The 23,421-nt window shown below is 45.2% G+C and overlaps 1 protein-coding gene across 1 annotated transcript; it reads left to right on the top strand.

Annotated features, from left to right (window-relative positions):
• The first annotated feature begins 1,179 nt into the window (after positions 1-1,179).
• GSG1L2 (GSG1 like 2) lies at positions 1,180-23,279 on the top strand. The gene is made up of 5 exons (XM_078066434.1): positions 1,180-1,489; positions 9,799-9,846; positions 10,918-11,070; positions 12,847-12,958; positions 23,021-23,279. The coding sequence occupies exons 1-5, from the start codon at positions 1,180-1,182 to the stop codon at positions 23,277-23,279; spliced, it is 882 nt and encodes a 293-aa protein (XP_077922560.1).
• Positions 23,280-23,421: the final 142 nt, after the last annotated feature.

Below are 23,421 nucleotides of genomic sequence, written 5' to 3'. Positions count from 1 at the left end.
GTTTCAGATGCCACGTGGACATCTTCTGTGACACTCTTCCTGCCCTCGCTCCTGCATCAATGTCCTCTGCCCAAGAAGCGGCTGTAGTCCCCTCTGTGTCACCACTCCCGGAGGGCCCCCTTGGCGAGGGCAGGAGTGAGGGCACCAAGGGCTGTGCCTGCCAGCTTTTGAGGCCCCAGGACGGTGCTGAATGCTGCACCCTGCGGGGTGTGCGCCGCCCACCCCACCCCTGCTCTGCACAGCACTTCGGTCCTGGGCCAGACTACCCGCACCTCGAGTCTCTCAATCCCCGAAACAGGACGTTGTCCTTGGCCGTCCCCGTCTCTCTAGGGCTGGGCAGGGAACAGGCTGTGTGGGCCGTGAGATTCCGCATTTCTGGCACCCAACACTGAGTGCCCTGATGAATGCGGAAGGCACGGGTGGGGCGGACTCACCCAGACACCTGCCCAAACGCCCTTGGTCTTCAGTCAAGCACCAGTGCCCTCCGCAAGAGCCAAAAGGGGGAAGGAACCTGAGTGCGGACAGGGGAATGAATGCACAAAATGTGGTCTATCCGCACAATGAGAGGCTACTGAGCGTTAGAAAGGAATTAATTCTGACACCTGCTGCAACATGGTGAGCCTCGAGGACATTACGCTGAGTGAAATAAGCCAGTTGCAAAGAGACAATACTGCATGACCCCACTCACAGGAGGTCCCGGGTGCAGCCACATTCATAGGGACAGGAAGTAGAGTGGCAGGTGCCCGGGCTGGGGACAGGGATGGAGAGTAAGTGTTCACAGGGGCAGAGCTCCAGTGTCACGAGATGAAGAGGTCTGGAGATGGGATGCACAATAATGTGAGAGTGAAAAATGGTCACCAGGGTAAATTTCGTCCTCTGCATATTTTACCCCAGGTTGAAAAAGACAAAACCAGAGAGCCAACCTCCTCCTGCGCACCCTCTCCCTGGGGAGGACTGAAGGGTCGGCTCTGCTGATGGGAATCTGTCCCCACTCTGTGCTTTCTCCTGTGGCTTCTCAGGCCACAGATGCCACACGCTGGGGGGCACCCAGGATCCCCCCCGGGGGACGTGAGAGAAGCCTGTAAGGGTGCCAGATGGCAGGGCTGAGAGGGGCGGGTAGCATCCGGAGGCAGGGAGGGGGCCCGCTGCTCATCCCGACGCCACACACCTCCTCCAGCCATGGACAGGGCCAGGCAGCAGCAGGTGCTGACCCTCCTCCCCGTCTGCCTCGCCCTGGCCTTCTCCCTCGCCGCCATGGGCAGCACCCACTGGTGCGAGGGGACCCGGAGGGTGGCAAAGCCTCTGTGCCAGGACCAGCTGGGCAAGATGCACTGCATTCACTTCATCGGGGGCCACAGCAGCGGTGGCAGGAGGGACAACAGGAGCCAGGCTGTCCAGTACATTTGGGAGACGGGGGCCGACAAGTTCATCCAGTGCAGGTTCCACGTGGGGCTCTGGCAGTCCTGTGAGGAGAGCCTTGGCAGCACAGGTGAGCACGGCCGCAGGGGACAGGGATGGGTGACAGGTGCAGGAAGCTTTGGAGCTGCGCTACCCGGCTCTGAGTCCCAGCCCGGCCACTGACTGCCTCTGTGTCCTTGGGCAAGCTTCTTCACCTCTCTGAGCCTGTTTTCTTGGCTGTAAAATAGGAAGGATAGCGGTACTCGTGACCCAGAGTCATTATAAAGACTGAATGACTGTGTTGACGGTCTTGCAACAGTGCTTGCTGTGATGTGTTAATAAACACTCGCTTTTACCATTTGCTACTGTCACCCGATCCCTAGAGAACCCAAAGTGGCCCCATCTGACTCTATACTGTGTCCTTGCACTTTTAAGGGGGTCTTGGAATGGCAGGTTCTCTTAGAAAACTGACTTTTATCATCATCGGTGGGAAGGGAACCCCCTCTGTGGAGCAGCTACCAGAAGTACGATTCCTTAACAAGCTAGACCTTTGTCTCTGGAAACCCTTGAAATAACCCTACAGAGTAGTATTGTTTCCTCAGCTCACAAATGAGGAAACTGAGGCTCAGAGTTTCAGGTCACATGGCTGGTAAGCCCAACCCCTTTCTCACCGTATTATTACGAAGCTCTGATCTTTTGAGCTTCTGTGGGTTTGGCAGAATGGTGGTGAGGGAAATGGGGGAGGGGGAGAGAGGAGAGAGAAGAGGGAGGGGAAGGGTTGATATTTGGAGCTCTTATATATCAGAAAAAAAAATTTTTTTTACCTCCTAAGGAACAGAGGAAGGAGGACCTGGACTCCCCAGTGTCAGGTAGCCTGGCTGCAAACCCAAGCCCATGCTTGGGGCCAGGATGCTCTTCCCTTCCTGCTAGGAAAGCACACCCCTCAAGGTGGAAAGGAGAGGCCCCCCCCATCCCCATTTCTCTCTTGATCTTGGGCTTAACACGTTAAATTTCTTGACCAGCTTTTTACTTTCCCTGGAGTTTCTAATTGCCTTTTCCCATCCTCATAGCATTAGTGGTTTATTCCTGAGGTCTAAGTAAAAGACTCCAAGTAGGAACCCTCTGATATGCTGCTTACCCCTCTCCATCCTGTCCCAGTGGGGGCCACAGAAGGGCAGTGCCTAGTCTTACTCTTCTTCATGTCCCAGTCAGTGTGAATGGCCTTTGCTTTAAGTATGGCTCATACACTGCCACAGTACCTAGAGATAAGCCTACCAGAAGCACCTCCCTACCCCTGTCCTCTGGGGAGTGCAGCTATCTTCCTATAAGTCCGCTCTCTCTACCCCCACAAACAGGCGCAGGAGGCTCACGATCCCACGTTCTGGAAGGCACCAAAGGCAGTCTCAGATTTTCAGTTTGGAAACTATGGCCACCAAACCCATAGGCAAGTTGCTTGGAGACTTCCATTCCCCTTCCAAGTCCCCATCTGAGGACTGCCTACTTCATTTTCCAGAGCTGCATGTAAGCATCACACGGGCTATCAAATGTTTGCTGTGCATGATAGTCGCCTGGGAAGTTAATACAAACCCAGGTGCCCAGCCCTGGAGATTCTGATTCAGTAGGTCTTGGATGGGGTCTAAAAATCTACAGTCCTTTTTTAAAAAATATGTTTAACCAAGGTAATATTTACACATGGATAAGAGATAAAATCATTTTGAAATGCTTATAAGGAAAACCAACAGTCCCCTGCTGCCTTCCAGCTTCATAACCTAATCCCACCCTTCAGGGAAACCACTTTTAGCTTAGTTGTTTCTTCTGGTATTTGCTTCCATGTTTCAAAAAACATGTGCTGTCTTCATGTTAGACATTATTTATTGAGTTCCTGTCATAATAGATAAGGCTAAATCTCTCATACGACCACATCCCACACCTGTTCTGCCATCTTCCTAATAAATCAATAAACCAATAATTTATTTAGAGTATATAAATATTGTTCATCACAGAATCAAAGAGGTGCTATCATTACATTAAATTTCTTGTACAGCTTTTTGCTTTTCCTAGAGTTCCTAATTGCCTTTTCTTTTTTTTTTTTTTTTTTTTTTTTTTTTTTTTTTTTTAAAGATTTTATTTATTTATTTGACAGAGAGACACAGTGAGAGAGGGAACACAAGCAGGGGGAGTGGGAGAGAGAGAAGTAGGCTTCCCGCGGAGCAGGGAGCCTGATGCGGGGCTCGATCCCAGGACCCTGGGATCATGACCTGAGCCGAAGGCAGACGCTTAACGACTGAGCCACCCAGGCGCCCCCCTAATTGCCTTTTCTTTTCTCATCCTCATAGCATTGCTTTTTATTCCTCTCAGCTCTCCTTTCCATCTGGTGTTATCTATATTTCTAATAAGCTCCCCTGGTGATTAAGACACACACCAAAGTCAGAGAAACATGACCCAGGGTACAGCAAAGCCCCCTGGAAAGAGGACACTCAAAGCAGCATGGAATAAATTTGCTAAGAGCCATTTCCTTGTTAAGCACAGGAAGAATGTGCTAGGAGAATGGAAGGATAGAAAGGCGAGTGAGCCACAGTGGTGAGACCTGAGATGAAACTAAAACAAGGAAAAAGATGATAAGTTATCACAAAGACTGATCTATGATATGGGAATAGAAAGGACGGAGAAGTTCCTTACAGCTCTGGGCATGGCGAAGTCTTCATAAAGGAGGTGGCCACGGTACCCAGACCTCCAAGCAGGACTATGATTTTAATAGATGGAGATTAGGGCTGAATTATTCCAGGCAGACAGGACAGAGTGAGCAAAGTTCTGAGGCAGAACAGTTCTGGTATTTGCATTAGAACACAAGGCAGGGTGGAAGAATTTAACTCACATGGAAGAATTTAACTCACATGGCTCTTCAGTGTCACCTGAGGCAGCTTCTCCTCCCCTGCAACACAAGGTCACGGTCACTCCAGGACAAGGAACTGAGCAAGACAATGTTCCCTGGAAAGAAAAACCTAATAACCTAATTGAGGAATATTAGAAGCTTCTGTAATGTTAGGGGAGGTTGGGCCACAGTGGAACCTGAACCTGAGGGCGGGAATTAGAAAATTAGACAGTTGGGAGCTGCTTCCCCAATGACCAGCGAACTGGGAGAAAGGATTCTGCAGGGGTTGGACTCAAGGGAAGTCTGGGCTTTTCAGGGACTGGAAGCCTCATCTCTTAAATGATGTCAAAGCTAGGGGCTTCGGGCAAGGCTGGAAGCAGGTGCAAACTGTCTACTGGCGTATGGCACATGCCTGACATACTCACACAAACACTGTGCAGATAGATGATATAAACTGTCCCTGAGCTTTCTGATAAAAAACTATTACCAGGTCGGGGGAGGGGCCTTCTCGACCTAAAACAGGGACCAATGGCTGTGTGAGGGTCTTTCAAACTTCTTCCTCTAGAGACCAGGAGTCTCCTTGGCACTTCTGCTAATGCAGGGTGTGTTTACTACACACACACACACACACACACACACACACACACTGCCTTCTCATGGATCACACCACTAAAAGGTTTTTAAATATGTTGTCAGGAACACAGGCTGAATTCTAAGGAGGGTTGAGGTTCTCAGTGATTCATGCACAAAGCCAAGTAGAAATAAAGAGTGTCATTCTTGACCCCTTTCAGATTTATGTGCATCTTAGATACTTGATGTCAAGCCAGAAAGAGACTTTAACAAGCGCCTCGCTGGATTTTCTCAAAGATGACACCCCCCCAAGAGATGCCTTTTGAAAAATTAAATAAAAAGTTTCTCGATTGTCAAAAAAAATTGGAAAATGTTGCATATTACATTTTCTTCTTGAAAATTCGCAATGCACATTAACATATTAACATTTCTGAGAAGTCTCACAATAAAGAAGACTGTTTACTATGTATTACATATCCCAGGGTTTCCCAAAATTAGTTGACCCCAGAAAAAGAGTCTGCTCGGAGGAACATTCTTTATGAAAGACTTACCTAAAACAAGAGGTGCATTTTATAGATGGGAAAACCGAGATCTAGAGGCAGAAGTGCCCCCTCGAAGACTGAACAGTTAGGTTCTAGTAGAGCAAGACATAGAGCTCAGATTTCTTAACCCAGACTCCCTGTTTCCCCCAAAACATGCCCAAAACTTGACTGAAAAGCAATTGTCTTATAATTGCCAATGAGTACATTTGTATCCATCAATCCAAGAAACCCCTGCTCACATTTTAATATGTTTCCTATTATAATAATGTTGTCTGGGTAAACCATAGTCTCTAAATATTGTCATCACTTTATTAAGAACCAAGAAGAGGACATCTTCCCCAGAACACCTTTTTTTTTTCCCTTTAAGAGAAACGTGATCACCTTCACATGTTACAAGATGCCCCCAGAGCAAAAAGTTTAGAATTAAGTTTTTATTAAATAATAACTAAAATAATAGCAAACATACAAGAGAATAAAACAAAAGATATTCATCACAGGTCGAAAAACAATGCCCACAGAAAGTGGTAACAGAAGCGAATGGAGCAAGGCCATCAGGGAATGTCAATGACCTTGACACCTCATCCCCAGCTCAAGGGGGCAGCCCCTTGCTCAGCTCAGCTTTATGGCCACATGGATTTAAGCGCTCGGTGTTGTCAGAACCTCTGATTTCTCAAGGGAAGTAAGATATTTGTATTTCCATGTGAAAATTCCCAGTTTTAAAGTATCTTGAAAGGGGACCTGGGTGGCTCAGTCGGTTGAACCTCTGACTCTTGGTTTCGGCTCAGCTCATGATCTTGCAGTCGTGGGATCCAGCCCCACATCAGGCTCCGTACTCAGCAGGGCGTCTGCTTCGGATTCTCTCTCTCTCTGCCCCTCCCCCCCACTCAATCTCTCTCTCTCTCAAATAAATAAATTAATAATCTTTTTTTTTTTTTAAAGATTTTATTTATTTGACAGAGAGAGCGAGAGAGGGAACACAAGCAGGGGGAGTGGGAGAGGGAGAAGCAGGCTCCCCACTGAGCAGGGAGCCCGACGCGGGGCTTGATCCCAGGACCCTGGGATCATGACCTGAGCCGAAGGCAGACGCTTAATGACTGAGCCACCCAGGCGCCCCAATAAATTAATAATCTTAAAAAAAAAAGTATCTTGAAAACATTGCATCGGCCTGAGAAAGTATGTCTGCAGCAGAATATAGCCTGGGGCCCCCAGTTAAAGATCACTCCACACAAACATCTGCTCTTAGTGTAATTTATCACAAGTGCCTGGGAGATTCAGGGTGCATGAAAGAAAAGGATTATAGCTGGAGGTGAATGGGAAGGCACCCAAATGGTGCTCGGAGAGAGGGTCAGAAGGGGCGCGGGCTGCTCAGGAGACCTACCAGTAAGCACTCCAGCCTGGAGAGAGTACCCCTTGATCCACATAAGCCCAGGAAAGGGGCTTCGGGAAGCCCAACCACCCCCAGCTCTGCGGCACCGTGAGGCCTCGTGGATGTTTTCCTTCTGAATCAGCTTCATCTCCCTCCCTGCAAAAGCTGACCCTCCAGGGAGCCCTTGCCTGGAGTGCGATTTGGGGACATCCCCTGCTCAAGCCACCTCTTCCTATCCCCGTTCCTGTTGCCAGGGTATCTTTCAAGGGGGGCGGCGCCTCTGATTCCCTCCTCTGAAATGGCGAAGTGATGAGTCAACAAAATGTGCTGGTTTCCAATTCTTCAGTGTTCTGCTAAACTCCCAAAAGGTCAAGGACAGAGGGGCCTGGGCACCCCATGGGCGGTGGGAGTGGAGGATGAGCAGACGGGGATGCGAGAGCCCAGTGCTGGGGACCTGGCTGCCGTGTCCCAAGCTGGCTTGTCTCCCCGCTTGGCTGGTGAAGCCCTTGCCGCCGAGCTATGTAACACCCGCCTCTCTGGCTTCATGGGATTTATGAAGATTTTTCCTTTTAATCCTGCTGGCCTCATTCAAAGGAACACCATTTCTGAGGATTCAGATTAATCAGGGGCTCACTACGGCCTGACTCTTTGCCCAGGCTGACCTCAGACTTCAGAGCTTTGGTGAATTCTCCTAATCTCCTCGGCTGGCCTCCACTTTCTCTTTGCCCCACCCCTGGTTCTGTACCTGGCCCCCTCTTTATTCCTGTGACAAAGGGCAGGCCTCTTGGGAAGGCAACATAGACAATTACTCCCCCACGCATTATGTAGAAAGACAGCAGGTGGTGCTACGCAAAAGGATATGGAGTCTCAGGTGGGAGAGCCCAGTTTCCGATTCTGACTCTACCAACCTGTCTGAGCCTGGCCTCCAAATCTGTCAAAGACTATGGGTACTTGCCTTTATGGATAATGAAACACTCCAAAAAAAAAAAAAAAAAAAAAAGTGTCAGGCAGTTCATCAAATACTTGCAAACTTTCTCATTGGAGGACTTGTATGACACCCATTTCACAGATGAAGAGAGCGAGGTTTAGAGTATGAAGTCTCTGAGAGCAGCTTGTGAATGTAGAGATGTCCCCCCCCCATGCTGTGGGGGCCTCCTTGGTAGAACCAGGGGGACGTGGACAAATTTGGGGGACTGTGACCATAACATCACAGCCACTGCCCCAAATCACGGATTCTGCGAGGAGAACGGACCCATCGCCTCAATCCAAAGTTGACTTAATTAAAAAGCTGAAGAGGCCACTGTGGCTTTAGATCGGCAGATGGCTCCCCAAGGCTGTCGTCCTCACCCCCAGCTGTGTAAAATGTTTGTTGTGGATGGTTATGTGACAGGTGAGAATGTATCCCAGCAGGGCGGCTCAAGCAAATGGCTGTATCATAAACCCAGGCTTTGTTCCTCTTTCTCCTATAGCCCAGCAGAGGTGCACTGCAGACGTGCAAAGCAATGAGGCCCCAGGGCACTTGGAGTTTCATGAGGACAAGCACGGCAAATCTCAAGGATTATGGTCTTTAGACAAGCACTGCCACGAGTGTGCACCTGCTCGTGCATAGGATCCTTCCCGCGTGAGCCTGACCAGGTGGAAAGTGAAGCCAAGGGAAGGGCTCAGTGTTGGGAGGACAGGGAGAGGAGGCTGGCCATAAAAGAAGAGGAATTTTGACTCAATGCTGGAGGAATAAGGAGCCACAGTAGGCTCTTGAATAGGGGACTTATCTGGGATTTTCTCTCCTCCGAAGGAGAAGTAATTTCCACAGTCGAAAGATGCTCCCCTGAGCTTATTTCTGTCCCTGAAAACTTCCAGCAAAGGCAGGTGCCGTGATCCTGGCCCTCAGGGTACTTAGAGTCTATTGTAATTAATAATGATGTGTGCTAGGGGCGCCTGGGTGGCTCAGTCGTTAAGCGTCTGCCTTCGGCTCAGGTCATGATCCCAGGGTCCTGGGATCGAGCCCCGCATTGGGCTCTCTGCTCCGCAGGAAGCCTGCTTCTACCTCTCCCACTCCCCCTGCTTGTGTTCCCTCTCTCGCTGTGTCTCTCTCTGTCAAATAAATAAATAAAATCTTTAAAAAAAAAAAATAATAATGATGTGTGCTAGTCACATGCAAATAGGGCCCAGCGGCACTCATTTATTTCAGTGCGATTTCAGTGCGTGTTATGTCATTAAATCCTCAAAGCGAGGCTACTGCCGGGACTCCTGAACCTGTTTTAGGGACAAGAGAGCCATTCCTTTGAAGAGTCAATGATCTGTGCCCTGCGTTGCCCTGTTTTAGTTCCTGGCAGCCCAGGAAGACCCTGAGATCATGACCTGAACTGAAATCAAGAGTTGGATGCTTAAGCGACTGAGCCACCCAGGCGCCCCTGCTCTAATTCATTTTTAAAAATCAATACCAACTTTGTTACTTTCCCTCTAACTGGAAACAAACTATCTGAGGCTCACACCATAATGGATGCTGTTGGGGAAGTTGAGAACCCCTGGTCTCAGGCTCGCAGTATCAGTCCAGATGGGCTGGATTATGCTGCAGTAACAAACAACCCCCAAATCCCAGTGGTTTAAGTGAACAAATTCATTTCTAGTTCATTCTGTGTGGATTTTTCAGGTCGGCAAGGGGTGAGTCCTCCCCACAGCCATTCAGGGACCCAGGCTGATAGAGACTCCATCCAGACGTGTTCTTCTGTGATCACAGAGGCAGGGAAACAAGAACCAGTGGGCAGTCCATTGGCTCTTAAAGCTTCTGACCAGAAGTGACCCATCTCACAGCAGCTCCCTATTCACTGGCCAAAGAAAGTCATATGGCCAAACCTGGACTCACGGGATGGGATGGGATTGAATCATGCTCCCGTAGGGTGGGTGGGGGGCACTACACGTCTATGAACAATAAAGCAATCTGCCACGTTCCCCAATCCTTGTTCGACATGACCTGGGATAGATAGTAACACAGTCTGTCGCTAATTGTCACAGCTACTCCTACTTATGACTATATTCTCCTTGTGTTGTAGGTGAAAAGTGTAGGAGTTTCCAGAGTATAATACCAGCTGAAGAACAAGGTAAATACCTTACTCGTGTTCTGTCCACAAGCCACAATTTGGATAATTTTTTCTGTCCATAATTTGGATAACTTTTATTGTTTTTGCTGGGACGCAGGAAAAGATGAGAGAGATATTTATGGTTTTCCCATGAAGTCAAATCCAGAAGCTAGAACCGCTGGCTCTCTCCACGTGCCCTATAGTCAGTGGTGCTGGAAAATGTCAAGCCATCCATTTTGCCGGCGGGAAGCCCCGACGGGTAGTGTTAGCTGTTTCCCAGGGTATGAATAATCCCGCCGTGGCTCACTGCAAACTACCAATACAAGGTAAATGCAGGGCTGGGAAGAGATGAGCTCCAGCCGCCACTGCGTACAGCACTTTGTCTCCATAACACTCATCAAATCCGCGATGACTTTCTCCCTATCTGTTTCCCCAGCTGGAATAAAGGTTTTGTGAAGGCATGAATCATGCCTGTTTCATCCACTGCTGGGTCCCCAGCCCCTAGCTTGCTCTACTGGAGGACTTCCAGAAACATTAGCTTCCCTCCCTGTCCTCTTGACCCATTTGCCCCCACCTCCAACACAGTTCCTTGGAGCCGCAGGTGGGATCCCCTCCAGAGGGCAAATAATTGGCTCACATAGAAACAAACAAGGTTTTGGGATCTCTAACCAGGGCTCTTAAACTCTCAGACATCTCTGTCCTCTTGTTTAAGTGTGTGTATCTTCTTTAAAAAGACAAAGATAAAGTCTTCTGGTGAAATCTAAACAACGCATTAGCTTTGGAGCTAGAGAATAAAGACCCCCAGCATCTCTCGTGTCTTCACATCAGACTCTTATTCTATTTCTTTTCCCTCCCAGCAAAGGACAATATTTACACAATCCTCTCTCAACACCAAGGAGCTCTCTGTGACTGCCAACTTTCAAGATTCAACAGACGTAGCTGTGGTTTTTTTACCCCTTGGTGTTTGGTTTTTATTTTTAATTTTTTATTTATTTCTTTTGTTTTAGAAGTGAACTAAATCAAAGGGCTAGACATGGCAGTACTTCTGAATTCTCAATGCTCAACATCTCTGACATTCTCACATTTTTGCAGGTGTTCTGTGGTTGTCCATTGGGGCCGAAATCCTGAATATCCTTCTGTTGTTGACAAGTGCCATCCTCCTGGGCTCCAGAGTGAGTTACCATGGCTCTGGGTTCCACTGGCTCAGGGTGGACGCATCTGTGGCCATCCTCATGGTGCTCGCAGGTACTTGCCCACAGCAGTATTCAGACAGGCTGACTCCCCACACCCTGCCCCAGTCGGAGGGACAGAGCTTCAGCCGAAGTGCAGGCTGGCTCTTTTCTGTCGATGGCCAGTTCATCAAGACAGCTGGCTGGTCTACCAGAGAAGTCACTGAGTTAACCCCATTGCGGGGAAAGCAATGATGCTTTGGGTGACTGATGAAAAGAAATGGGGTAGGCATGGGGCTTGGAGAATAAAATGTCTTACTGTGTCTTTATCACAACTCTGGGAAGGAGATACACTGGCTCTGAGAACAGAAATTGCCTAATTTAGTAGGGTGGTTGTGCGTGAAAAATTCTGCCTGGGTTCAAATCCCTGCTACCTAATGGTTGTGTGGCCCCAGGCAAGTCACTCAACCTCTCTGAGCCAGCTCTCTCAAGAGACTATGGTGATGACTAGGTAAGAATGCACCTAGTATGTAGTAAGAATGCAAGAAATGGTCACTTGTTAAAAATCATCATCCAAGTTTGGTGTACATATAAGAATGAAGAACACCCTTTTTGGGGGGTGGGGTTCTTCTGTGTCCTCCAAGCAACTTTTAGAGCAACTTCATTTGGTCTCCTGAGTTGGCCTTTCCATCAAGAGAAGAACCCCAAACAAATGACTTCCTTCGATTCTCTGTCCCGATACTTGAAGCTCTGTTAATAGTACATCAGCCCAACTGGGAGCTCATTTCTGGCTTGATAAGTGTCAGGTGTCTTTCCCAAGCCTTATCACCAGTGAATAGGGTGATAAAATCCAATTTATGGATCTTCATAGCAAAGAGGCAGGCCATGGACTCTTGGAGACTCTTCCCCAGGTTCTGGCATCCCCGAGGGCCCCCCAGGATCATGAGAGTAGGCTTCTTTCTGGATGTCTGATCATTGTGATCTGCGAACACAATGTCAGGTAAAATGTTTGAGGATTTACATCACAAGGACTTTAGCCAGCCCTATTAACATATAATTGCCCCCACCAATTAAAACTACTTCTATTTGGGCCCCTGAAGCCAATCCCTAACTGGCCACCATTTGCCATACATTTATTAAATTAAAACACCATATGTGTAATTAGAGTCCCTGCAAAAAGAAAGACAAAACAACAAAACAACTAGGGTTTAAAAGTAAAATTCAAAAAAGGTTTCTTGAACAGAAGACCAAACTCTATATATAGAAAGCTCCCTCCAAGTACCTGGAAAAATAGACACAGTGCACTCAAATCCTCAACATATCCTCCAAACCTATGGGAAAAAAAGTCTTCGAGGGTCTCCAGGCAAAAAAACCAAGACACTTACAAAGGAAAGAAAATCCCCTTGGCAGCTGATTTCTGTTCCTCCTGAATACTGCCACGTGAGTCTAGTGTGGCCAGAACACGCTCAGATTTTTATCTAAAGTATCCCAGTGTTGAAGCCTTAGCAAATCATCCACATGAAAAAGAATAACATGACAGAAGACTGTAGAATGTGGTGTCAGGCCAAATGTAGCTCAAGGACCCCTCATCTGTGCTGGGAAAGAGAGAATGGAACATCGGAGCCTCTGAGCCTAGGGAGACAGGGGTATTATAGACGGGGGAGAGTTGGTCATGGGAGGAATTACCTGGCCACTGTGCGAATTCATGAAAATAAGGAATTAGTGTGTATGTGAAACATGAAGGCGGCTTGAAAGGACTCAAGGAGGATGCTACTGGCTTTCTTTCATCCAACTCACATAAGGTAGAGAAACTCCATTCCTAACTCTGGCTCACAGAGCTCTCCTTATGCAGGGCTTCTCAGCATGGTGGCCCACATGATGTACACAACCATTTTTCAAATCACTGTGAACCTTGGACCAGAAGATTGGAAGCCTCAGACGTGGGACTACGGCTGGTCCTACTGGTGAGTTCTGGCCGTGGTCCTCAAGTCCTGACGGGCTGTCAGGGATGCACACGGGTTTTGTAGGACTACGGACCTTGGCCATCATTCCGCCATCTGACTTTGGATGAATTTCTTAACCATTCTGTAGCCCCGCTCTCTCCTCTGTGAAGGGATGATACTTGTCTCATGCATTCATAGGCATTTAAAGAGATTAGGTTTGGTAAAATCTTTGACCCAGAGTCAAGTCCTCAAGCCATGGAGACACTGATGTTATTCCATTCTTAAACACAGCTGGGGGGAGAGTCCCGAGTAATAATGCCTAGTAAATACTTCAGTGTTGGGAGACCCAGCCCCAGTTTCTAATGGACAAAGCCAGGACATAAAAGTTCTGTCTCTTAACGGAAAGACTCAGCCATGCCATATAAGATCACAGCGGTTCTTTTTGATATGGATCTCTGAAGTACAGCTGCAGTTTTATACACACACACACACACACACACACACACACACGTACATTTTCATCCTGTATAACAATCTCTTATGTTACTTTTCTCTTTGTAAAACAAATAACACATTCTAGGTTTACTCCCTCATCTTACCATTCTAGAGTTTGGTGAACATGTCCGTATACTGTTACCCGCATGATTTATTAGATTTTGTACTCTTCTCAGTTTGTGTCTCAACCTGAAGAAGTTTTTTTTTTTTTTTTTTTTACAAACATTTCTTTGTAGCATCACACCATTCCCTCGACCTGTGTGTCACTTTAGTTGCCTCCTTCCAGACAGGTGTCATTGTTTCTGAGGTGACGTCACTGGTGCTACACACAGTGGAGAACCCAGCTGCACTAGAGCTCAGATCAATGTCAGGTGGGCCAACAACTATGGTCAACTGATGCTGTGGGTTGAAGTAGATCCCAAACGTCAAAGGAATCTGTAGAATGGTCTATTTGTTTCCAATATCATTTTGTTTCGTTTCCAATTACTTGTAATTACTTAACTCTTAATCAAAGAAATAGATGCAAATAGTTTTTAAAAATCAAATAGTATTAAACAGGGGCACCTGGATGGCTCATTCTGTAGAGCACACAACTCTTGATCTCAGGGTTGTGAGTTTGAGCCCCACATTGGGTGCAGAGATTGCTTAAAAATAAAATTAAAAAAAAATCAAATAGCATAAACATAGCAATCTCTCAATTCTGTCTCTCCCTATCCCACTCCTCTAGCCCCACCAAAGCCCCCCATCTTTCTCTCCACTCGGGATGGCTATTCTGAGGCATGCCACATGACACTTCCCTTTGCCACTCCTTTGTACAGGAGAGCTGTTTCCTAGGTTCCATATCATTATCTTACTTATTTTGCATTCACATTATGTGGGCGCACATCTCCCAATGAGAGAGAAATTATTTTATTTCTTGCATATTTGGAAAGGTACTTATTCGATGCTCCATATTTGATTGATAGTTTGGCAGAGTGTAGAATCCTTTGTTGAAAATCATTTTCCCTGAAAAATGTGAAGGCATAGTTCCATTTCCTTCTAGAACTTACTGATTCTGGGAAGAGTTCCATACTCTTCTGATTCATATTCCATTATAAGTAGGCTGGTGTTTTCTACTCTTTATTACTGGTGTTCAGAAATGTCAGGATAATGCACCTTGGAGTCTTTCATTCACTTTCATTCTTCTTTCCTGTGTTTGATGGGTCCTTCAATCTGAATATTCATGTCCTAGAATTCTGGGGATTTTTCTGTTATTATTTCATTGATTATTTCCATTCCTTAGCTTTCTGTTCTCTTTAGAAACTTCTTGTTAGTTCAATATCGAGACTCTTGGATTAATCATCTAAATGTCATCGTATCCCTCACATTTTCTAGCTCCTTCTTTTTTTTTTTTTTTTTTTTTTTTGGAAGGTGATTTTATTTATTTATTTTATTTTATTTTATTTTTTTAAATTTTTTTTTATTGTTATGTTAATCCCCGTACATTACATCATTAGTTTTAGATATAGTGTTCCATGATTCATTGTTTGTGCATAACACCCAGTGCTCCATGCAGAACGTGCCCTCCTCAATACCCATCACCAGGCTAACCCATCCTCCCAACCCCCTCCCCTCTAGAACCCTCAGTTTGTTTTTCAGAGTCCATCGTCTCTCATGGTTCTTCTCCCCCTCCGATTTCCCCCCCTTCATTCTTCCCCTCCTGCTACATTCTTCTTCTTTTTTTCTTTCTTAACATATATTGCATTATTTGTTTCAGAGGTACAGATCTGAGATTCAACAGTCCTGCACAATTCACAGCGCTTACCAGAACACATACCCTCCCCAGTGTCCATCACCCAGTCACCCCATCCCTCCCACCCCACCCCCCACTCCAGCAACCCTCAGTTTGTTTCCTGAGATTAAGAATTCCTCATATCAGTGAGGTCATATGATACATGTCTTTCTCTGTTTGACTTATTTCGCTCAGCATAATACCCTCCAGTTCCATCCACGTCATTGCAAATGGCAAGATCTTATTCCTTTTGATGGCTGCATAATATTCCATTGTATATATATACCACATCTTCTTTATCCATTCATCTGTTGATGGAGATCTTGGCTCTTTCCACAGTTTGGCTATTGTGGACATTGCTGCTATAAACATCGGGGTGCACGTAGCCTTTCGGGTCCCTACTTTTGTATCTTTGGGGTAAATACCCAGTAGTGCAATTGCTGGATCATATGGTAGCTCTATTTTCAACTTTTTGAGGAACCTCCATACTGTTTTCCAGAGTGGCCGCACCAGCTTGCATTCCCACCAACAGTGTAGGAGGGTTCCCCTTTCTCCGCATCCCCGCCAACATCTGTCATTTCCTGACTTGTTAATTTTAGCCATTCTGACTGGTGTGAGGTGGTATCTCATTGAGGTTTTGATTTGGATTTCCCTGATGCCGAGCGATATTGAACACTTTTTCATGTGTCTGTTGGCCATTTGGATGTCTTCTTTGGAGAAATGTCTGTTCATGTCTTCTGCCCATTTCTTGATTGGATTCTTTGTTCTTTTGGTGTTGAGTTTGATGAGTTCTTTATAGATTTTGGATACTAGCCCTTTATCTGATATGTCATTTGCAAATATCTTCTCCCATTCTGTCAGTTGTCTTTTGGTTTTGTTGACTGTTTCCTTTGCTTTGCAAAAGCTTTTTATCTTGATGAAGTCCCAATAGTTCATTTTTGCCCTTGCTTCCCTTGCCTTTGGCGATGTTTCTAGGAAGAAGTTGCTGCGGCTGAGGTCGAAGAGGTTGCTGCCTGTGTTCTCCTTTAGGATTTTGATGGACTCCTGTCTCACATTGAGGTCTTTCAACCATTTGGAGTCTATTTTTGTGTGTGGTGTAAGGAAATGGTCCAGTTTCATTCTTCTGCATGTGGCTGTCCAATTTTCCCAACACCATTTGTTGAAGAGACTGTCTTTTTTCCATTGGACATTCTTTCCTGCTTTGTCGAAGATTAGTTGACCATAGAGTTGAGGGTCCATTTCTGGGCTCTCTATTCTGTTCCATTGATCTATGTGTCTGTTTTTGTGCCAGTACCATACTGTCTTGATGATGACAGCTTTGTAGTAGAGCTGGAAGTCCGGAATTGTGATGCCACCAGCTTTGCTTTTCTTTTTCAACATTCCTCTGGCTATGCGGGGTCTTTTCTGGTTCCATACAAATTTTAGGATTATTTGTTCCATTTCTTTGAAGAAAGTGGATGGTATTTTGATGGGGATTGCATTGAATGTGTAGATTGCTCTAGGTAGGATTGACATCTTCACAATATTTGTTCTTCCAATCCATGAGCATGGAACGTTTTTCCATTTCTTTGTGTCTTCCTCAATTTCTTTCATGAGTATTTTATAGTTTTCTGAGTACAGATCCTTTGCCTCTTTGGTTAGATTTATTCCTAGGTATCTTATGGTTTTGGGTGCAATTGTAAATGGGATCGACTCCTTAATTTCTCTTTCTTCTGACTTGTTGTTGGTGTATAGGAATGCCACTGACTTCTGTGCATTGATTTTATATCCTGCCACTTGACTGAATTCCTGTATGAGTTCTAGCAGTTTTGGGGTGGAGTCTTTGGGATTTTCCACATAAAGTATCATATCATCTGCAAAGAGTGAGAGTTTGACTTCTTCTTTGCCGATTTGGATGCCTTTGATTTCTTTTTGTTGTCTGATTGCTGTGGCTAGGACTTCCAATACTATGTTGAATAGCAGTGGTGATAGTGGACATCCCTGCCGCGTTCCTGACCTTAGGGGGAAAGCTCTCAGTTTTTCCCCATTGAGAATGATATTCGCTGTAGGTTTTTCATAGATGGCTTTTATGATATTGAGGTATGTACCCTCTATCCCTATACTCTGAAGAGTTTTGATCAAGAAAGGATGCTGTACTTTGTCAAATGCTTTTTCTGCATCTATTGAGAGGATCATGTGATTCTTGTTTTTTCTTTTGTTAATGTATTGTATCACGTTGATTGATTTGCGGATGTTGAACCAACCTTGCAGCCCAGGGATAAATCCGACTTGGTCGTGGTGAATAATCCTTTTAATGTACTGTTGGATCCTATTGGCTAGTATTTTGGTGAGAATTTTTGCATCCATGTTCATCAGGGATATTGGTCTGTAATTCTCCTTTTTGATGGGGTCTTTGTCTGGTTTTGGGATCAAGGTAATGCTGGCCTCATAAAATGAGTTTGGAAGTTTTCCTTCCATTTCTATTTTTTGGAACAGTTTCAGAAGGATAGGTATTAATTCTTCTTGAAATGTTTGGTAGAATTCCCCTGGGAAGCCATCTGGCCCTGGGCTTTTGTGTTTTGGGAGATTTTTGATGACTGCTTCTATTTCCTTAGTGGTTATAGGTCTGTTCAGGTTTTCTATTTCTTCCTGGTTCAGTTTTGGTAGTTGATACATCTCTAGGAATGCATCCATTACTTCCAGGTTATTTAGTTTGCTGGCATAGAGTTGCTCATAATATGTTCTTATAATTGTTTGTATTTCTTTGGTGTTGGTTGTGATTTCTCCTCTTTCATTCATGATTTTGTTGATTTGGGTCATTTCTCTTTTCTTTTTGATAAGTCTGGCCAGGGGCTTATCAATCTTGTTAATTCTTTCAAAGAACCAGCTCCTAGTTTCGTTGATCTGTTCTACTGTTCTTTTGGTTTCTATTTCATTGATTTCTGCTCTGATCTTTATTATTTCTCTTCTCCTGCTGGGTTTAGGCTTTATTTGCTGTTCTTTCTCCAGCTCCTTTAGGTGTAGGGTTAGGTTGTGTACTTGAGACCTTTCTTGTTTCTTGAGAAAGGCTTGTATTGCTATATACTTTCCTCTTAGGACTGCCTTTGCTGTATCCCAAAGATTTTGAATAGTTGTGTTTTCATTTTCATTGGTTTCCATGAATTTTTTTAATTCTTCTTTAATTTCCTGGTTGACCCATTCATTCTTCAGTAGGATGCTCTTTAGCCTCCATGTATTTGAGTTCTTTCTGACTTTCCTCTTGTGATTGAGTTCTAGTTTCAAAGCATTGTGGTCTGAAAATAGGCAGGGGATGATCCCAATCTTCTGGTACCGGTTGAGACCTGATTTATGACCTAGGATGTGATCTATTCTGGAGAATGTTCCATGGGCACTAGAGAAGAATGTGTATTCCGTTGCTTTGGGATGGAATGTTCTGAATATGTCTGTGAAGTCCATTTGGTCCAGTGTGTCATTTAAAGTCTTTATTTCCTTGTTGATCTTTTGCTTAGACGATCTGTCCATTTCAGTGAGGGGGGTGTTAAAGTCCCCCACTATTATTGTATTGTTGTCGATGTGTTTCTTTGCTTTTGTTATTAATTGCCTTATATAATTGGCTGCTCCCATGTTAGGGGCATAGATATTTACAATTGTTAGATCTTCTTGTTGGATAGACCCTTTAAGTATGATATAGTGTCCTTCCTCATCTCTTATTACAGTCTTTGGTTTAAAATCGAATTTGTCTGATATAAGGATTGCCACCCCAGCTTTCTTTTGGTGTCCATTAGCATGGTAAATGGTTTTCCACCCCCTCACTTTCAATCTGGGGGTGTCTTTGGGTCTAAAATGAGTCTCTTGCAGACAGCATATCGATGGGTCTTGTTTTTTAATCCAATCTGATAGCCTGTGTCTTTTGATTGGGGCATTTAGCCCATTTACATTCAGGGTAACTATTGAAAGATAGGAGTTCAGTGCCATTGTATTGCCTGTAAAGTGACTGTTACTGTATATTGTTTGTGTTCCTTTCTGGTCTATGTTGCTTTTAGGCTCTCTCTTTGCTTAGAGGACCCCTTTCAATATTTGTTGTAGGGCTGGTTTCGTGTTTGCAAATTCCTTTAGTTTTTGTTTGTCCTGGAAGCTTTTTATCTCTCCTTCAATTTTCAATGACAGCCTAGCTGGATATAGTATTCTTGGCTGCATATTTTTCTCATTTAGTGCTCTGAATATGTCCTGCCAGTCCTTTCTGGCCTGCCAGGTCTCTGTGGATAAGTCTGTTGCCAATCTAATGTTTCTACCATTGTAGGTTACATATCTCTTCTCCCGAGCTGCTTTCAGGATTTTCTCTTTGTCTCTGAGACTCGTAAGTTTCACTATTAGATGTCTGGGTGTTGACCTATTTTTATTGATTTTGAGAGGGGTTCTCTGTGCTTCCTGGATTTTGATGCCTGTTTCCTTCCCCAAATTAGGGAAGTTCTCTGCTATAATTTGCTCCATTATACCTTCTGCACCTCTCTCTCTTTCTTCTTCTTCTGGGATCCCAATTATTCTAATGTTGTTTCGTCTTATGGTATCGTTTATCTCTCGAATTCTGCCCTCGTGATCCAGTAGTTGTTTATCTCTCTTTATCTCAGCTTCTTTATTTTCCATCATTTGGTCTTCTATCTCACTGATTCTTTCTTCTGCCTCATTTATCCTAGCAGTTAGCGCCCCCATATTTGATTGCACCTCATTAATAGCCTTTTTGATTTCTACTTGGTTCGATTTTAGTTCTTTTACTTCTCCAGAAAGGGTTTCTCTAATAACTTCCATGTTTTTTTCAAGCCCAGCTAGTATCTTTAAAGTGATGATTCTGAACTCTAGATCTGACATCGTACTAATGTCCGTATTGAGTAGGTCCCTGGCAGTCGGTACTACCTCTTGTTCTTTTTGTTGAGGTGATTTTTTCCGTCTTGTCATTTTGTGCAGAGGAGAATAGATTAATGAGAGAACAAAATGCTAACAGGGTAACAACGTTCCCAGAAAATATACTCTAAACAAATCAGAAAAGACCTGAAGCAGTGGGAAAAGAAAGGGAAAGAGAGAAAAAAGAAAAGGAAAGAAAAAAAGAAAAAAGAAAAAGATAAAGATAAAAACAAACAAAAGCAGAACAAAACAAAACAAAACAAAAACAGAATGTGATCAAATATGATCAGGCTGGATTATAGATCAGTGCCACACACTAGGTTTTGGGTGTATTTTGGTCTGTTAAAAGAAAGTCCCTCCCAAAATTTTAAAGAAAGAAAAACTTATATATGTACAAAAGTAAGGGTTGATATGATGAAGGGATGGAATATGACTGTAAAGATGGAAATTATAAAAAATTTTAAAAAAGGATTTGATAAGTTGTTTGAAAAAAGAAAGAAGAGGATTAAAAAAAAAAAAAAAGAAAGAAAAAAGGGAGAGAATGTGATCAGGCAGGGGAGTAGAAAAAAAACATACACTAGAGATTTAGAGTATATTTTGATCTGTTAGAAGAAACTATCTCAAGATTTTAAAGAGAAAACAACTTATATATATATGCCAAAAATACGGGTAACTACTATGAAGGGATAGAATATGACTTTAAAAATGAAAAATAAAAATGTTTTTTTTAAAAAAGGGATTGATAAGATGTTGGTTGAAAAAGGGAAAAAGAAAAATTCAAAAAAAAAGAAAAAAGGAAAAAAGAAAAAAAGACAGTTAAAAAAATAATTAACTTTGAAAGACTAAAGAATCATGGTAAAAAAGCCATGAATTCTATGTGCAGTATTCCCCTAGCGCTGGAGTTCTGCCATTCTCATTGATCGGTAAACTTGGTCTTGGCTGGCTGTTCTCGCTGATCTTCTGGGGGAGGGGCCTGTTGCCATGGTTCCCAAATGTCTTTGCCGGAGGCAAAAGTGCCCCGCCCTTGCCGGTCCGGGCTAAGTAATCTGCTCGGGTTTGCCCTCCGGAGCTTTTGTTCCCTGCAAGCTTTCCGTACAGCTTTGGAGGCGGAGAGTGAAAATGGTGGCCTCCCAGTCTCCGCCCCGGCGGAGCCGAGAACTCGGGGTCCCGCTCCTCAGCGAGCCCCCAGAGAAAAGCCGTCAGTCACTCCCGTCTCCCCGGTCTCCGGCCACACTCCGCGCTCACCCGGCCTGTGACCGCGCCTTTCTATCTGGCACCCGACCCCGGGTGGAGTCTCCAAACCCAGCAGATCCCTGCCGTGCACTCCCGCACCTCTCCTCCCGGGGAAAGAAGGTGAGTCTCCCCGGATCTGCCGCTTGTTGGGTCCCTGCTGGAGGAGCAGTGGCCCGACTGTGCCGCGGATCAAGGTCTATGACAACCCCGAGCTGAGAGCCCTCGCCTGGGCTCTGTCTCTGCAGCCGGCTTCCCTGCTCCGATACCTGGGAGCTCTGCCGCACTCAGGCACCCCCGGTCTTTCTGTGACCCCGAGGGTCCTGAGACCACACTGTCCCGCGAGGGTTCCACCCCCCACTTCGCCACCAGAGTGACGTCCCTCAGCGGAGCAGACTTCTCAAAGTTCCGACTTTGTGCTCCGTGGCTCTATCACTTGCCAGAAGCGGCCGACGGAGGCCCCTCCCCCGCCGTCTATCCTCCCGAATATCGCCTCGGATTCACTTCTCCGCACGTCCTACCTTCCAGAAAGTGGTCGCTTTTCTGTTCAGAGAGTTGTTGCTCTTCTTTTCTTTGATCTCCTGTTGAGTTTGTAGGTGTTCAGAATGGTTTGATCCCTATCCAGCTGAATTCCTGAGAGGAGACGAAATCCAGGTCTCCTACTCCTCCGCCATCTTGCTCCGCCCCCCCTCTAGCTCCTTCTTTTTGTAATCTTTTCTGAAAATGTTCCTCTCTTTGTCATCTAACCTTCCTATTGAATTATTATTTGGATCTTACTTGAATTTCCAAAAGGTCTTTCTTGTTTTCTAGTTGTTCCTTTCTCATATATCCCGATCTTGCCTTGTTCATGTAGCATCTTCTCATATCTCTCTGTAGATAGTGATCAAAGGGTTTTCTTCTGGTTGCTCTTTTCTTCTGTTCCTTGTGCTATCTCTTTTCTTTAGATGCCCCCCCCCTTTTTTTCTGTTTACTGTTGGGCCTTTCCCCTAGATGTTGGTACCTTTGATGTCAAGTTATATTTAAGGATGATTGGAAACTCTAGAGTGGGTTTAGAAATTAGTTATGGGTAGGTTTCTTTGTAGGTAATCAGATAAGGGGACTTCTATTTTACCCGGGAATTTCACCCCCTCAAAACACACAAATGCCAGTTGGCAGAGGTTCTTTCTCAGCAACCATTCCACTGGGTTCCATAGAAGGTGAAAAGTATAGATCATCATATCAGAATGCAACAGGCTTCCAGAGGGTAGAGATAGAAAGTAACAACACCAATGTCGTGCCCTGGGTTAGAGCCAACCACCACCACAACTAAAAGCAACACTGGTATGTTAGCAGATACTATGCTGAGTACCTCCCAGCATTAGTTCATTGAATTCCTCACAACCACCCTGTGTGTGGTGTTACTATTAGTCAAGTTTTGCAGATGATGAACCTGATCCAGAGAGATGAAGTCACCAGCTCAAGGGTGCACAGCTCATAAGAGATAGGGGCAAACCCACAGTGCAAACTTAGCACAATGTCCCCAGAGTCCGTTCTCTTAACCATTGGGCTACAACAACACTATTGGCTGGTCTCTGAAACTTGTGATCCAAAGTCCAGGTCCAAATTGGGTGGAAAGAGGCACTGGTTTTTCACCAGACTGACCACCAGCAGGAAACCCTGGAACCACAGCCTCTTTCCTGCTCCTTCCTAACTGTGCCTTTTGTTGACAGCCTCGCATGGGTTTCCTTTGCCCTCTGCATGGCTGTGTCGGTCATGGCCATGAACAGATACACAGCAGCCCGCCTGGAGTTCATAGAGAAGCAGAGGATACAGAAGGGCAGTCGGCACTCTCAACAAAACTTCCCAGAACCCAAGGCTTTGGAAAGTGTTTGGGAAACAAAAGCTGCTCCCAGCCCTGACAGGCATGCCCTCGTGAGTGTGTCAGAGCACCTGCCACCAAATGACCCAGGCAAAGTGTCCATGTGCTAGCCAGTGCTTGTGGCTATCAAATCTGCACAGGCAGGCAAGCCAGACACTTATGTCCACAATGAACATCTCTGGGGTGGGCTTCAGAAGGCTGTGGTCCAGGTAAACTTTCTACCCACCATCTTACCCTTTATTAAACAGCTTT

Source organism: Halichoerus grypus, chromosome 2, assembly GCF_964656455.1.
Source record: "Halichoerus grypus chromosome 2, mHalGry1.hap1.1, whole genome shotgun sequence".
NCBI classification, from domain to species: Eukaryota; Metazoa; Chordata; class Mammalia; order Carnivora; family Phocidae; genus Halichoerus; species Halichoerus grypus.
Note: the sequence above shows the minus strand (reverse complement) of the source record. Positions and strands in the feature narration are given on the sequence as shown.